The sequence below is a fragment of the Linepithema humile genome, chromosome 5, assembly GCF_040581485.1.
Source record: "Linepithema humile isolate Giens D197 chromosome 5, Lhum_UNIL_v1.0, whole genome shotgun sequence".
NCBI lineage: Eukaryota > Metazoa > Arthropoda > Insecta > Hymenoptera > Formicidae > Linepithema > Linepithema humile.
This window is the reverse complement of record NC_090132.1, coordinates 18,554,660-18,571,837: the sequence shown is the minus strand read 5'-3', so window position 1 is coordinate 18,571,837 and position 17,178 is coordinate 18,554,660. Positions and strand designations below refer to the sequence as shown.

Sequence of the window (17,178 nt, the reverse complement as noted above, 5' to 3'; positions counted from 1 at the left end):
TGTTCTATTTTAAAAAAAGTACTTGAAAAGAATCGTTGGACAAGCGATTACAAATTATTGCGTTATCGAGAGATTTGATGGAATGATATTTTTTTACGCTGGATTATTAATCCAATGTAAGTAGCATTTTTATACAGCTCGCATTGTAACTTATGTAACAACAGACTATAATATAATTTATTTTCATAGTCTGTTAACTTGATTAACATAAATTGGACGTTAAGAAAGATACAACGAACAGTTGTTTTAAACGTAATCTCTGTCAACAAAATCTATAAACTCGTTTACAAACTGTGTAATTTTGAAAATTTTGCTTCTAATCTTGATTTATAATAAAATTTTGTCAATTAAAACGATATTTCGTAATTGCTATTATTTGTTACGATACAATCGCCAAATTTCGCTCATTTTTATTTACATAAAAAATATATTTTTTGCATTGATTACGTTATTTGCTGTATCAAATATATTAATGATTTATATATTGTATAAATATTCTTCTATCGATTTTTTAACTTCCAAAGTTATCGCATAATTATTTTTTTTTCGTGCAATAAATAGTCGTCTTATTTTGCAATTTATTAATCTCAGAGCCGCGTTTGTAAAATTTGCACCCAGGGGCTTGTCATCTTCGAACGCCTCAATCTAGCCTCCCTCCCACAATGAGTAAACAGTAAATAATTAAGATTTTGAATATTAATTAAATTCTACCGAAACGCACGTAAGAACAAGATAATTACAAATGGAACATTTTTTTATGAATATATAGAAACTGCGGCGCCCCTGACACTTCGGCGCTCAGGGGCTCAAGCTCCAAAAGCCCATAGATAAACGTGCTACTGACTAATCTTATCTATTTTGCACCAATTATTTGTTAGTAGCAAAGAGTAATGCGTAGTTCGTTGAGCAAAGTACGTGTTTAAATGTGAATCAATAATTAGACATTCCTCCTTGGACGATTACCAAGTCAAGTCAACAACCGTCACGGATGAATACGATATAAATCGTACATTCATACATGTAATGTTTATCGGACTTACAATTCATAGCTGATTTGAAAACACTGACATTTATGTAACACTTCTTATTGTCTTATAAGTATACGACACTTCCTCGGAATAAATATTCCATGGAAAAGGTAATGAAAAATATCCATTGTGCGTTTGCACGATCAATAATTCAATCTACACTTTCTATGTTCTCTATGCGAACAATTCTTTATTGTACTTGCAATAAAAAATATATGCTATTTATATAAAAAATGTCTATAGATTAACTATACAATCGACTAATTAAAAATAAATTTTGAAGTTATCAAATGCGCGACGTATTGAAGATTTCGATGAAATTCTAAACTTTAATTAGCAAGCGTTATCGAATACAGTCACGCGCACGATTTGGAATAAATATATATTCATGAACAGTTCACAGATCGTTCGCTCCTTTGTTCTTTCTTTTAATGTCTCCGTCTTTTAGATATCTTTAAGACATGAGTGCTGTCTAGGTTTTTACTTTTCATCAACACGGATAAATAATGAGAAGAATAACAATTTGACGTTTTGACAAAATAATACGATAACGTAGCATGTCACGTATGATTAATATCACCTTTGCGCAAGCAAAGATATGTCAGGCTGAAAATTTTTAGCGGATATTTTATTAATAATATTGAATTCCGTTCAGTCTATCGTCGATTAAAAAAATCATTAGTGTTATATTTGATACGTTATTAAATCATGGAGAGCATACATGCTATAAAAATTATATATTTCAACCATTGTATTTATCTACGTTATACGGAATGTTAATTAATCAAGTTACAGGCGGCAGAATGCCAACAGTTTCCGTTTGGCCCTTAGTCAACGGGGAATCCGCTGATGATGCCGAATATTTGACTCCCACATAATTTTCACGACCTTGAGAGAAAACATTCATCAGAAGAATTTTCCGAAACTAGCAAGTTGAAAATTAAACATATTACTACATTTGTACTTAAACATTTTTTTATAAGAGTTATTTCTAGTTTGCGAAGAAAAAGTATAAAAGTTAGAAATCGGAAAATATGAGAAAATTTGCACGAAAGTATTAGTAAAATAATAAAGAAAGAATCGTGAATACTAAAAAATCGTGGATAAAAGTTTTTACAATTTGTTGAAGACAGGTTATTTGGTTATATGAAGAGAAAAGAATAATTTTCTTTGTTATCTCGTGGAATATCATCGTGTAATAACTATGAATCTTGTCTATTGATAGTTTGAATTCTACAATAAAAAATATTTTTTAAAACAATTAAAAATTGCGCATCAAGTTTTTTGATATTTGATATTCGTTCGATTTTCGCTTTTCTCTATTTAGTAAAACCGACGTTTACTTTTGTTTTTTTTATCATCCATAGCATGTCCATATCTGATATATCTTATTAACAATAAAATAGCAAAAATATGTATTACAAAATATCACGATGTATTGAGAAATGTAAGTGAATATATTTGGGTCTGCGTAAATTTATGAGAAATCTAACTTGGCAAAGATTATGAAGAAACTGTTAGTGTGTTAACAAACAAAAGAAGTGGATCCGTATCCTATTTCTATGATGTAAATGTTTTTTTCTTACAATTAGTAGACTCAGTATAAAAAAAACTATGCCGGCTCTTTCCTCCTCGCTCGAGTGAATCGAGTCTGCACGAGATGCTTGTGCTCGCGGAGCACTCCAGCGAGTCTATTTTGAGAAAGTAGCGAGAAATATATACGATTATTTCAGTTACAATTTTTCTCCTCCAAACCTCAGAACGCAGGCGGACGTCTACACGAATGGCTGAGTACGCTACTTTTCGTCTATCGACAACCGCGTTCTCGATCAAGCAGGTTAAATGCGCGAAAAATGCATTCGTCAAATGTATTTATCGAGGTCGTCGCGACGAAACTATTTATCGAGATTATTCGAATTTATTATCGAAATTTCGTGGCGGTGATTGCGTCGTACGACTGTGAAAACGTGGCGAATACATTATTGTGCTTCGCTTCAGAAATGAGAATCGAAAACGCGCATTTCCTTGATATTTCATAATTTAATTTTATAAATAATATAATTTTCTTGTAAAAAGCTGCAAATCAAACTAAAAATTTATGTTTTCTTTTTTTTTTTGTTAAATTATGTGAAAAATTATTGTAACAAGTGTGAGAAAATTATCGAGTGATACCATCGTATGTTCTTTTTTAAAGTGACATGTGCAAAGTGTATTTGTCTTCTTTTACTATTTGCATAATTAATTAGTAAAGTTGCTTTACGACAAAGTTTTCTTACTTGAGTTCATTATTGCTAGGTGGCTTACGAAATAACAGCGTGAAACTGCTCTTTGCTTCGCATCTGTTTCTATTTGCAACTTGCGTGTTGGGATTCTTTTCTAATCAATTATCGTCTTCATAACTTCGTCATCATGGATATACGAAGAATGTCGAATTGGAATGTTCTGAGCGTAGAGGCTGCGCTACAACAGCTCAATACCTTCGATGGAGATGATTCGGAAAAGATAAGACGTCCTAATACGGTGAGTAAATCCATTTTACAATATTAATTTGTCTCACAGTAAGTCAGCAAGAAGAAAAAGAATGAGTGTTGCGAACTTCTTACCGAAAATGCAAAAACGTTAAAATTACAGACAAATGTGCTGCAAATATGCCGTGTTTCCTATAAATTTACTTTACATTTATTTTAATAAGAATTTCCAACGTAATTATCCATAAATGTTTAAGACTTTCCCCATTCGACAAATACTCGAAACTGCAGATCGCCTTTATACGACGCATTTATTTACGCACTTATCTACACTAAAGAAAAGAGCATCGAGTTTCGATACGGTTCTTAAAATTGTGCGCATATTATCTTTGCATCTGCAAACGTGTGAAGGATTACTGTCAACTGATACAAAATGTTTTTTATATCTCGGATGACGAATTATTCACGAATGTTCGAATCACCGTCCGGCAAAAGTGATTCAGCCAAACCCAACGAAACGAATCTCGCGACGTCGACGTCTATCGACGGCGTTTGTTCGTTTCTATCTTTCCCACATAACATAACTGACTCTCACATCAATGCGCCGGGGACTGTCAATAGGTCTTCCCATTTTGGCCTGATGCCTGCCTGCCTGACTGACTGCTTGCTTTTATTTATAACTAATTAAAGTAGACTCAGTTGTAAGTGTCGACTCTTCTAAGACGGTCAAATGCGAATGTGGTCGCTAAAACGAGCGGATTTTCGGTTTTCCAATGAATTATCGATATATTTTTGCCAAAAATAGATAAACGCGTGTGAAACCTTTTAATTCATAACTGTGCCTCGCACAGTTTTCGCTTTGTTCTCTTTGTCTGTAAACTCACTCGAGCTCTAACAATGACTACTTGGACGCAATTAGCCGTGGAGCACGTCAGCGCAATAACGAAGGAAGATCTTAACGCGATACATCGAAAAAAGACGACGGTAACTTTAATTATATTAATCGATTATTATTATTATAATTATATTTTATTATATTATTATTATAAAAACATAATTTATAACGTGTATTAAGCATTTATGAATACTTTTAAAGAACAGTGATGACTTCCCTCTTTCCACACTTTCATGCTAAAATTATCTTCACTAAATTCTGCGTAATATTTCCACAATAAATAAATGTTTAACATCTCAAAAAATAAAAAATTATTTTTACCACATATCTTTATATTTTCAAAATGACATAAAACATTAATTATTTTATACAATTAAAGATTGTGATATGATATCTCTAATGCTTTTACAAATTTTTTTAAATAAAAGTATACAAAAAAATTTTTGACTGATGAAATTATTAATGTCTATTGCATAATACGTCTATTGTCTACATTCAAGTAGACGTCGCAATTTAGCAATCAATAATAAAAATCCAAATCTCTTTTTCAAATCAAGACTTATTGTTAGTTTTATTTTTAATAAATAAAGACAAAATAAATTGTTCGTTATGATATTTTGATTACAATTTTATAATTTATATTGCTTCTTCTATTGCGACTTGTTTAAAATTTCGATCTACATTTGCTTCATGAGAAAAACATACGTTCGAAGAATGCAGTATGAAACTTTGTATAAATAATAGAAGCAAGTGATTATTATTCTTTTCCTTACTGTTTTGGACGAGCATTTTGAATAAAAAGGATAAATTTTGCTTCGATGTAAAATTAATGTAAATCACTATAATTTCTGTCAAGCTAATTGTTAAATATTAAGAATAAAAGATCGATGTGATAAAATTATCAGTTCGATGTCTTAACTGGAAATAGCTTACAATTAGTTTGCTAAGTAATTCATTTCCTAGATTACTGACTTCATCGATTAACATAAGATTTGTATATTTGAGTTGAATTATATGATACACGCATAACCTGTTGCTGGTAGCTCATTAAGTCTATCACATTGAAATCATGCCAGTTATTACGCCGAAAGCACACGAAAAACATTAAGAAAGCTATTCCCGCAAGTAATTTATAATATGACTTGGCACTATGTCATATAATCTATACATACTTAAAAGTGGAATAAACAATATTATCGCACGATGATAATTATTTGATGCGTAATTAAACGCGTAGTAATCTGATCTTAATTTCTTTGAGATGACATTAGAATATCAGTATATTAGAAAATTATTTATTTTATATACAAGCGTTTTAGTTATTTTATAAAATTGTGTAAAAAATGTAGTAATTTATACTCTTGAACTGTTCATGAAAATTAATTACACGTAATTATTCGTCAAGTTGTATAAAGTATAAGAATATTTGTAATTAACAATTTAAAGCGTGTCTCACACAATACAATATCTACTTTTCTCTCTCTTTCTAGTTCTTCTCTCCTCTCTCCTCTCACTCACTAGTTGCATATATGTAGAAAAATATCAGAGAACTGATTGCAATGTAAAATATTATAATAATATAATAAAGTACACGAAAAGCCTACATAATTAGCATTAAATTATCACTTAACATAAAACATTTACATTAGCAGACAAAAAAAATTATATATTATAATACTGTACAAAAATTATATACACAAAAATTTGATAAAAATAAATCAATTAAAAATGCACCCAAGAAATTGCCAATGTGCTCTTTTCATTGGTGAATACACTTGAAATCTAAAGTTTGCATGTCACAGCAATCGCGGGCGTTTCAAGCTCGATTTTGTTAGAAAGTTTTATTAAAAATGCAAAACTTGCATCCGGGCATTGATGCAGACTACGGGGTTTAAAATAAAATAGGCAAGCCTTCCAAGTCGTATATTTAGGGCGACGCGCAAGCGCGATCCGATTAAAAGCGCCGAAGACTTGTAGTTTAAGCTTCCTTCCTAATTCTACCTCGTGTCGCGACTCAGACTGTGTGTGTTGCGTACAATCGCAAATAAACGTAGAAATAGTTTCCACCGATCAAATTTTCATCTACGTTAACAAAGTGTACAAATATTGAAATTCGTGATACATATTCAATTTGTGAAAATTATGTCGAGATAAGTCGCAATATGATAGAGTGACGTTTAACTAAAGAACGAAAATGAAGGTGACCTCAGATTAAAATAGTAACAAACAGCGGAAAATTAAATAATTAAGCGTATCTGTTGCGCGAGAAAAAATAATCCGTATAAGTTCGTACGTGGGGGAAAATCCAACGGAAGGCAAAGCAAAACATTACATTTTTATTTTAATCTAACGTCACCAACGAAACAGCATCATGGATCTTGGTGGTGTGGATGTTTGGGGTCAAATTGCCCTGGAAACGTCTCAGATGTACGTTTCCGAGGGTGGTCCCGCCAAAAGTCGTACTGTAAGTTATTTTAATGCCTCATTTTTAATGTACGAATACTTCGATACAATCATTAATCTATTTTTCACGCGACAATTTATGCAATCAAGTCCGTTTACATCACATTGTAAATTCTACAGATTTCTCTTCCAATATCTCTGTAAACAGAGTAATAAATTTGCATATCTTGTATCAGAAGCTTGATTTTTCAATGCATATTCCGACAAAGATTTTATGCACAGAAAAATCAAAACCAACATCTAGAACTGAAGAATACAGCTCGATTTAATTAAAAAAGCATTATTTAAAAAGCACGATCGATAGATATTAATTAATGTTGCAAGTTTAATTTATTTCGCTCGTATTGCGCCAACGTATGAATGTTACGCGTTAAAAATATACGAAGAAAATATGCGCGATTGTAAAATTATATGATTTAATTCATGCAATCGGTTCATCGCTTCGCAATTCAATAAACGATCAATGATGTATAGTTAACTATCGGAAATTTCAAAAACGTAATTAAACGTATATTTTATTGACACTAATTTTATGCGTTGACTGTTATATTTTTTTCTACAGACAATAGAGAAGCTACCGGACAAAGTCCTTCTTAATGTTTTTTGCTATCTCTCGCATCGCGAAATATGCAGAGTTGCTCGCATTTGCAAACGTTGGCGGCAAATTGCATACGACACGCGTCTTTGGCAGCACGTGTCCTTACGACCAGAGATAAGCGGACTTCACGTGAGTTCTTTGGAAAATCTACTGCACTTAATCAGGTAATGCGTGTAATATGCAATCCTCGCACTTTTCAAGTGCTTCTCGATCGATTTATGCATTTTGAAGATAAAGAAAATTTTGTACATATAAATAAGATTAATTTCTCTTATATCAGTTTCAATTTAAAATTTATCGCACTAATCAAATTAATTTATCTAAAGAATTTGTTTACTTAAATTGGTACTCAAGTTGAGAAGATATTTATTTGAGGAAATATAACAGAAATAAAGTTTATTCTTATTTCAAATATAAAATGCTTTATAAAGCAATAATAATTTAATATTTACAGCGTACGCTTTGGACCTTCATTAAGATACATTGAATTACCAATCGAATTGATAACACATACGGTTCTTCACGAATTAGCCAATAAATGTCCGAATTTAACACACATGCTACTGGACTTTTCAACTGCCATGCAATTGCACGACTTCAGTGAGATGCAGGCATTTCCTACGAAATTAAAATACATGTGTATTTGTTTGTCGGAAGTTATTTTCATGGAAGGATTTATGCGGAAGATTTATAATTTTATCAATGGACTCGAGATTCTTCACTTAATCGGTTAGTAATCTGTTAGAATTTTATTTTTATATTATCTTATACACAATATTGTACACGCATTATAAATATGAATTCGTGGCCAATATATTTCCTATAAATTAGACTCGTAAAAATTAAATTCTACCGAGATTTACATAATTTATTAGAAAGCTTTATTGTTCACTAGGAACATACGAAAAAGTTGAGGAAGAAGAAGAGGAAATCTACGAGGTTATCAATGTACACAAATTGAAATCGGCAACTCCGAATTTACGAGTTATAAATTTGTACGGAATCAACTTTGTCGATGATTCGCACATCGACGCTTTTTCTTCCAACTGTATCCAACTAGAATGCTTAGCCGTGAATTTTTGTGCCAAAGTGACCGGTTCGACGATGAAGACTCTCTTTCAAAGGAGCAGAAGACTGATATGTCTTCTTATGCAAGGAACAAGTGAGAAATTATTTCTTTGCGATGATATGTGATTTTATTTCCACGCGTTGAAAATTTCTTTGACTAAAATTTTCAAAATATAAGTCACTTTGTGAATTTTTAATTTAAATTGCCTACTTTGATATATATCGCTGCAATTTAATTGCCATAAACAAAATCTCACGCATGGATATATAATCTTTTTTGTCAGTTTTGAGATATTATTCATGACATTAGAGTCTATCTCAATTAATTCTGCATACCATATTTCAGATCTGCAGAGTGAATACGTAATGCAGGTTGAGTGGGAAAAATCAAGTATTCAAGAGCTCGACGTTACCGCTACCGACTTGTCGACAGAATGCTTGATTGACATGTTAACCAGAATCCCTGGGCTACGTTTTTTGAGCGCCGGTCAATTGAATGGTTTTAATGATAGTGTAATCAAAGCCTGGACCGAAGTAGGGAATCCACGAAATTTAATAGCGCTAGATCTGGATAGCTCCGATAATTTGAGCGACGATGCTTTGCACAAGTTCTTGTCGAGGCACGGTCATCAATTGTACGGTCTTGCGTTGTCAGGCATGCCGCACATTACCGACCAACTTTGGCAAAGTGTACTACCAATTCTCACGAATGCAAAGTGAGCATTTCCAATTAATTTCGTATAAGCAAACTCTGTGTGAGCAAAGATATTAAACTAAATTTAACGATTTAAATTCGTTGTGCGTGAATTACAGTAAAGTGTATATTAATTTAAAATAGTGATAATGTATTCTAATATATTCTACATACGCACTTGTCTTCTTACAAAATCTTTGTTCATTATTACGATTTTGTGTAAATTTCCTGTATTATTTTTCCGCTAATATTTTCGGAAATATTTCAAGAGGATTCTAATGATATTTCAGAATACTTGTAATGGGTACTCAAGAAAGATTAGGCGTCAACATTCACGTGGATCAATTGATGGATGGAATTGCAAATAATTGCCTCAATTTAGAACGTTTGGAGTTACGATGGGATCCGGAAAACTTGCGATTTTCGGACAAAAGTCAGAAAGCCATAGATGTCCTACGTGTCAAGTGTACCAAATTAAAGTGTTTAAGTTTAAGGTAAGATCAAAGAAAAATCAAATAAACAAAGTAAATAAATATAAAAATATTTCTTTGTTTCAGCGATGGAAGATATTACGAAATCGTCAAAGCAAATTTCGAGCGAGCTGATAGACTGACAGTCGTTAGAACAATTACTTGTTGCAGAGTATCTAATTATTATCTTTTGCAAAATTATAAAGACCTTATCTTTAATTGAAGCATGTTGACGATAGATTTTCAAATTGTTTTACAAATGTTATAAGAAAACCTTATATTGATAAATTGACGCGAACAAGTGCCTGAATGAAAACGATCTAATATATGTTTCTTTATGACAATATTAAACAGAGATAACATCTGAGATAATAAAATTCATATTGTACAATATAAATTGTAATTTTAATATAATATACTGAATAGAAATTTTCTGCGCTAACAATATTTACTTCCAGTAAATTTTCAAACCCAAAGTTCTTTTTGTCAGCTAAAACGTTCTGCCAGACGCAGGCGCAAAGTCGAGAAGTATTCTTCGCGTTTAGAATCGACACTAGCCACAAGGTACGCACGGCGGTGGTTCGCAAACTATCGATTATTCGTTAATTTATTCATGTTCGCGAATACGACGACGACGACGACGCCGCACTGGCCACCACTGTCGGTCGATTCGGACCTCGCTCATCGGCCGCAAACACGCGAACCGTCACGTTATATGCCGCGTTACAGTCGGACGAGGACCGTCCCGACGGTCGTTCTCGAGTCATGCTATTCGTATGATTCTCAAGGGCTGCCGGCAATCCGTTGTGTACCTTCACCGCGTCCCTCATGTCGGACGTCGACGAGGACGCGGCCGAGAAGCGGCTAAAAATCGTGCTCGTGGGTGACTCCGGCGTCGGCAAAGTGAGTTTCAGTGTTACGTCCTCGATCGAAAGCGTAACAGCAGCTAGACCGCGCAAGACCGCGTAAACGTGCGCCGAGGTGGTTGATCCCTCCCATTCATTGCTCCTAAAGTTTCCGAAACAATATCTATCAGCGATTTACCGTGTCCGTTTAAATTTATTTACTAATCACCATAGTGAAAACGATATAGTGAGAGTCCTTCAACAGGTGACAGTAACTGTTAAAGTTGTTAAAAAGCACTTGATAAATATCTTTTTTTCGCAACAATTATGTAGATGGAAAAGTAGATGCGTTCAATTTTCTGCAAATACTCATAATGTAATTATGTGGATTTATTCTTGAAGAGATAGAGATATTGTGTGTTAATTATATGATATTTATATATTAGTAAATGTTTTTTTCATATGATTGACATTATAAATACCGTGGATTACTGTTAATACGCGCGCTAACTTGGATCGATAAACTTCCTGGCTATGACTTTGTGCTTTTGGATCTAATGCGAAAACTTTCGTAACATGCGACGTTTGCGGTTATCGTATTTTTGCCAACGATAAAATAATAAGGTCAATCGGTAAAAACAATTTTCTAATCGATGATTTATACAGTAATGAGAGTAAAGCATATAGGTCAAGCAAGAATTTATTAACCTTTCCAGTTATTCTCTTTCATATCCGCAAATCGGCACGACATTGAATGACAAATGACGCAAGGAAGATAGATTATAAATCCAACGAAAATGATATTGTAACATAGTTACACATTATGATTGCATACTGATAAGACACAATAAATAAAAATATTCTAAGATGTAATAATTAAAAAAAATTCTTCAACAATTAGATTAAATTATTATTTGCAGTTTCAATTTCTCACAATTTCAGTTTCAATTTCTCGGCAATTTCGACAATTACGAGTATCATTATCAGTATTATCCGTATTGATTATCCGTCTTAGCGCAATGCCTGTTATTCTCTCTTACCGCGATGCCTATCATTCCTGATAATTGAAATTCAAAGATTTTTCTTTAGACTAGCATCGTCCAGAAGTTTTGCAACAACGATTTCACCAGGCAATACGTACCTACCGCGGGCATTGACTTCTTTCTTAAAAACATCACCGTTGGCTGCTACAAAAATGTTAATCTACATTTATGGGATGTCGGCGGACTCGCTCTGCACGGCAATATGCTGGACAAATACATTTTCGGAGCACATGTAAGGCAATTTGCTATTGTGCAATCTCGTTAAAATAAATTTTATACTTGCAACATTTGATATTCGATATTATATTTGTGTTTTCTCCATAAATTAGATTATTCTCTTAGTATACGACGTCACGAATAGCTCGAGTTTCGAAATATTAGAAGAGTGGCTTAATCAAATAAAAAATTTCATCGATACTTATGACGAACCACCTCTAATGGCAGTAGTAGGTAACAAATGCGACATGGAGCATCAAAGGACAGTTAAGAGAGACAGGTCGCACCGATTCGCAGCAGAAAACGGATTTCCATATCACGATATGTCCGCGAGAACCGGAGAATCGGTAATTTTTCTCTCGTAAAATTTTCGTGAAAGAGTAACTAAAGTGTCTGTCATTTTTAATTAAAAATGAAATGATATATAAATTTTCGTTATTTTCAGGTATCTTTATGTATAGCAAGCTTGGCAGCGCAAGTCTTGGGCGTTCGATTGACAAGGATGGATCAAGACTTTCACAAACCTATCATTATCGCCGAAATTGGAGACACGGTAGACGTGAATTCAATACAAAAAGTCGTAAAAAGAATTCCCAATAAAAAACAAATTGCATTCAATCCCCATTTTCCCTCCTCGAAATCCGCCGTATGTGCCTTGCAATGATGATCATCGTACACTTTTAGAATATTCTTTTTATTCTAGCTGAATATACATATTTTAATTTCGTTAGACCTAAGATTCAACAAAGATTGTACTACGATGCTAGCTATAACAGACAATGAACACTATATTTCATACGTGATGTCAGACAATATTTGCACAATCAATATGTATGTTACATAAATTTCATTTAAATGCGTATGTATTCATGATAGAATAGCACATGTTAAGAAAGTATTACATTTTTTACAGCTGCCTTGCGCATGAATATATTAAATAATATCTTTGTATATCACATTCATTAACTCTCAAATTATATGTTGTATGAATAAAAATAAAAATATTTTATGTAGCGCGGGGCCAATGAATAAACAACTTTCACAATGTCTATCGTAGATTTAAAAACAGTTTTATTAATTGCATCTCGTTAGTTGTGGTAATAATTACACGCACAATATAGATTTATATAACAATGTTAAAAGTATTTTTACACATTAATTATTATTACAAAAAATAATAACAAAGCGCGTCATATAATAATGCGAAGACATTTATATATTAAAAATTCACAAAAGAATTTAAAATTGCTAAAAGGACTTGTTAAATATCATGCTGCAGGGTGCGTGTATATTAAAAAGTTGTGACAAGCGTAATTAAAGACCTGATATTAAAAAAGGCTCTAACAAAAAATTTCACATAGCTCTGAATAATAAAATTTTCAAAAAATTACTTTTACAAATATTTTGTTTGCTTGCAATGATATGGAAAAAAATATTTCAAAACATTCTACATTTCTTTTACGTTTGTTATCACAAATGATATTTGCAGATCTTTACAGCATATTATTTTCAAAATACCTACATATTTTTTAATTAAAGTGATTATTTTGTTCATACATTTACAGCCTTTTTCATATAAAGTCTTCAATTCAAGCATACATAATAATTATTTCGCCTTTCAAAAATGTATCTGGTGTAACATCGCAATTATTTGTTTATGGCACGATTTCTTATTTATACTAAAATTGTAAACATTGCATTAATACACGTGAATAAATATATTAATTTAAATTTATTGCCAAGATTTATATTAATCTTTCAAACATAACGAGATTATGTTTGAAAAACGTATTAGTAAAATTTGAGTCTACAAAATGTAATGTAGCGACTGCGTTTATAAATAGAAGACGTAATACGAAGGAAGAGCAATCTGTGCGTACACAATTGGAAAGAATAAATTCCTATTTATACGTACAATAATAAAACGTATATGGAAATTTAAAAAACAATAATCTGAAACAATCCTAAGGAAGAATATTTTTGATAAATTGTCAATAAATTATTTCTTCTAAAAAATACTGAAAAATTATATTGCTCTCTCGTTCAATATCTTTATTAATAAATTACTATCTATCTTTACACCGTCTACATTGCAAATGTAAATGATCTAGGTCAGTTTTGTATTTAAGACTTCTCGGTACAAAAGAAGAATTATCATCTATTATGATAAATACTTTTTCCAAAATAATAACTAAACACTGGTGATCTAAACAATCGAGGAATTTCTTATTATTTTCACTAAATACAATTATATCCATCAAGAAAAACCATATTTACTAATTTACGGACGGTGCAGTCAGTATTATTTGATTACTCCCTTATGAATTTACGAGTTATCACATATTCTGTACAACGATTGTCCAAGATGTAAAATTACGAGTTCAAAACTTTTACATTTCACTTATTATCCACGCCATTTTCGAAAAATGGCTAAAAAATTTCTAATATCCTTGAATTATTTAAAATTCTCAGTCTCTTGTTATACCACCAAGAATATGATAATGAAATATTTTTGCCTATCTGTTTGAGGAAAATACCGTTGCTCACTATAAATCAGATTTTGTGAGAGGTCTCCTTGACCATGTATTTTTCTCTAAAAGTTTTTCTTTAGCTTCCCACAATTGATTGAGTTTCTCATTTAAAGGTGCAACATACGTTTCAAGCCATTCTTCTATCGTATAAGTGTCATAGATATCTTCCATGGCTGTACGCATTTCTTTCTCGATATACATTATTTCCATTTTATACCTGTCTAAATCGGTGACTGCACGTTCGACATAACTAGGACTCGCAAATAAGTGCTTAATATTGTACGGCTTTAGCCACCCCTTGTAAGTATTATCCTGCTCCATTTTTATTATTTCCTGTGTCAAAGAATAAAGGCGTAAAATAGCTGCGTATACCGACATTCCGTGGAAGCTGCACTTGGTCCAGCCGTACTGCGGTTCTGGTATGCTTAACGAAATGATACCATCGCATTGTAAAATTTCAGATATATGACCGGGCAATTCTATTGGGAAGCCATTTAGATTTGACGCTTGCAGTATAGCTAAATTGATGGCGAGAGATGGCAATCCCACCGGTAATAATTCGCAAAGTACACTGAAGTGATCGTATCTCTGCCATCCCGTTAACATGATGCCTTTAAATGTAATTTGACTCGAATATCTCTGAACAATTTCCAGCCAACGCTGATGATTCTCCATGTGATATGAAATGTCCGTGTAATATCTGTCTGGTGAAGTAGCTCCTTTGAATGCTGTTGCAACCCAGACTTGTTTCCATACTGCACTGTAACTTTCCCACAGCTGATCTGTCAACGTCGTACCAGGGTCAATAGTGTACTTCCAAATCACTGGTTCTATCAACGAGTGCAAGCCTCTATCAATGATTTCTTGCGGAGTTATATCACGGAACTCATCGTCCCACATAAGTACCGTCAGTTCTGGATATCTCTCTTTAATATATTTGACCACTGTGGAGACGTGATCCAGGAACAATTGCCTCTTGCCCCATTGTTTTTTAGCCATAATATCCAAGCATCTTGAGCATTCTCCTATTTGATATACCTCATCCGCACCTATGTGCAAATATTTTGACATTGGATGTGCAGACACAACTTGGTCTATCATTTGATATATTAATGGAAGCGTTTTATTATATGTGGGGCATAAGACTTGTGGATAACGTGGAACTTCCCTAAAATCTTTGTATTTGTCCAACTTGAGAACAAATTCCATGTGACCGAAGGTTTGTATCAGTGGTATAACAATTAGCTGATTATTCTTGGCTATATTTTGAATTTGTACAATATCTTTCCTGGAATAAGAGTTGCCAGCGCGGATGTCCTCGATACTATCCGCAAAGGGGAACATGTCTTCATATTCTACGAGTATACCAGTGGCCCCTAGCTTTTTGAGCAGAGGAAACAAGTAGCTGTAATAGCTTATCCTAGGTGGAGCACCTTTCAGATCTAGATGGACAATCTTGTGGCCCTTGAACAGTGGAGCGCCGTCTGCAAATGATTTGTCATGAGTTAACTCGTTAAACTGTTTATTCCTACCGTTTCTCGAATTTTCCATAATTTGCCCTTCTACTTGCTGCCTCCTGGCAGCACTCTGAGGGCTATCTGTGAGTTCACCTGGAGAATACACATCCTCTGCTTTCAGTCGAGCGACAACCTTGCTCGATGATATCTCGTCAATCTCGTTACTCAGTATGTGGTATATAACAATCAGTAGGATGAAACTGATCGTCACGATAATCATCAGTGAGGCTCGACCACGTAGACGCGTCATGACGTCGACAATACGCGCTAGCACTACGAAGATTGAATCGTCGTGAATTTATTGCACTGGCATGTCCATCGTTTGCTATTTCAGCAGTAGAACACAATTAATAGACGCCGAGTATTTATTATTGCCGAGCCGTAAATCGCTCGCATTTCTGCTTCGGATGAGAACTGTTCTTGGTGCGGTGCATTATTGCAGCAAATGCACTAGCGAATGCAGTTCCTTGAGCACGAGGAAGACCGAGACGAATCGCGAAATCAAACTTGTATATCGAGGATCAGGAACGTTGAGTATTGAATAGCGTACAGTCTCGTGGAGCTTACAGGTAAAAAAAACGCCACCGAACCTGACCGTACTAGTTAGATACGCGCAGTATAGATCAGAGTAAAACACGCGCGCGCGCGCGGTCTGTCGGAGCAGCTGAGAGACATCAGAAAGCGGTGCTCTGGATGTTACTGCAGATGCAATCGCTGATCCGTGCAATACACGTCCGCATCGCATGATGATTATTGATTCTTAGATTTTACGTTACATTAAACAATAAAAATAATCCCTTTCAATTTTCAGCGATTATAACAAAAAATTTATAATATGTTATTATATTGCACATAAATGCAATACACATAATGAAACTTTTAATAAAGAAATGAAAAGTTTGATAAACGATGTACAATTTATAACTTCAAAAACATTATCATCATGCGGTATATTTAGATAATTAATAACTTTAATGAAATTTACTAATTCGGTGGCGTTCTCGATCGATTGATCGATTTAATCGATAGTAAAGAAAGTGGATTCGATGACTGGAAGTTGTATTCATGTGTATAACTGCAATAATTTTTAAAAAGAAAATATAAAATTAAAGTATATAGTTTGAATAAAAATGATAAAAAATTGTGAAAGTCAGATAACCAAATATTAACAATATTGGCAAAATATTTGATTAAATTTGCTGTCAACCTGTCAATGTTGCTAACACTTTGCTTATTAGAATAATCTGTATTTAAATTATCTGTTAATTATTAAGAAATTTATATTAATCGCATCGTGTAACTTGGAGATATTCAACTCTATTTTTTTTCGACGTAATCTTGG

General features: G+C 33.2%; 3 protein-coding genes across 6 annotated transcripts; 2 read left to right on the top strand and 1 right to left on the bottom strand.

Annotated features, from left to right (window-relative positions):
* Positions 1-2,717: 2,717 nt before the first annotated feature.
* Positions 2,718-10,129, top strand: FipoQ (F-box/LRR-repeat protein FipoQ). Of its 4 annotated transcripts, XM_012374088.2 has the most exons (8): positions 2,718-2,819; positions 3,324-3,548; positions 7,417-7,616; positions 7,907-8,181; positions 8,348-8,614; positions 8,867-9,236; positions 9,505-9,708; positions 9,772-10,129. In XM_012374088.2, the coding sequence occupies exons 2-8, from the start codon at positions 3,438-3,440 to the stop codon at positions 9,905-9,907; spliced, it is 1,563 nt and encodes a 520-aa protein (XP_012229511.1). In that variant the 5' UTR covers positions 2,718-2,819; positions 3,324-3,437; the 3' UTR covers positions 9,908-10,129. The 4 variants fall into 4 exon arrangements, with proteins under 4 accessions (XP_012229511.1, XP_012229494.1, XP_012229538.1 ...); XM_012374071.2 differs by lacking the exon at positions 2,718-2,819 and having other exon boundaries at positions 3,289-3,548; XM_012374115.2 differs by lacking the exons at positions 2,718-2,819; positions 3,324-3,548 and adding an exon at positions 4,189-4,480.
* Positions 10,130-10,271: 142 nt separating this feature from the next.
* LOC105676336 (ras-related protein Rab-28-like) lies at positions 10,272-12,837 on the top strand. The gene is made up of 4 exons (XM_012374128.2): positions 10,272-10,587; positions 11,619-11,804; positions 11,902-12,135; positions 12,234-12,837. The coding sequence occupies exons 1-4, from the start codon at positions 10,513-10,515 to the stop codon at positions 12,450-12,452; spliced, it is 714 nt and encodes a 237-aa protein (XP_012229551.1). The 5' UTR covers positions 10,272-10,512; the 3' UTR covers positions 12,453-12,837.
* Positions 12,464-16,543, bottom strand: LOC105676341 (hexosaminidase D-like). Its single transcript, XM_012374141.2, has 2 exons — positions 15,930-16,543; positions 12,464-15,803 (listed from the first exon to the last, which is right to left on the bottom strand). The coding sequence occupies exons 1-2, from the start codon at positions 16,084-16,086 to the stop codon at positions 14,335-14,337; spliced, it is 1,626 nt and encodes a 541-aa protein (XP_012229564.1). The 5' UTR covers positions 16,087-16,543; the 3' UTR covers positions 12,464-14,334.
* Positions 16,544-17,178: the final 635 nt, after the last annotated feature.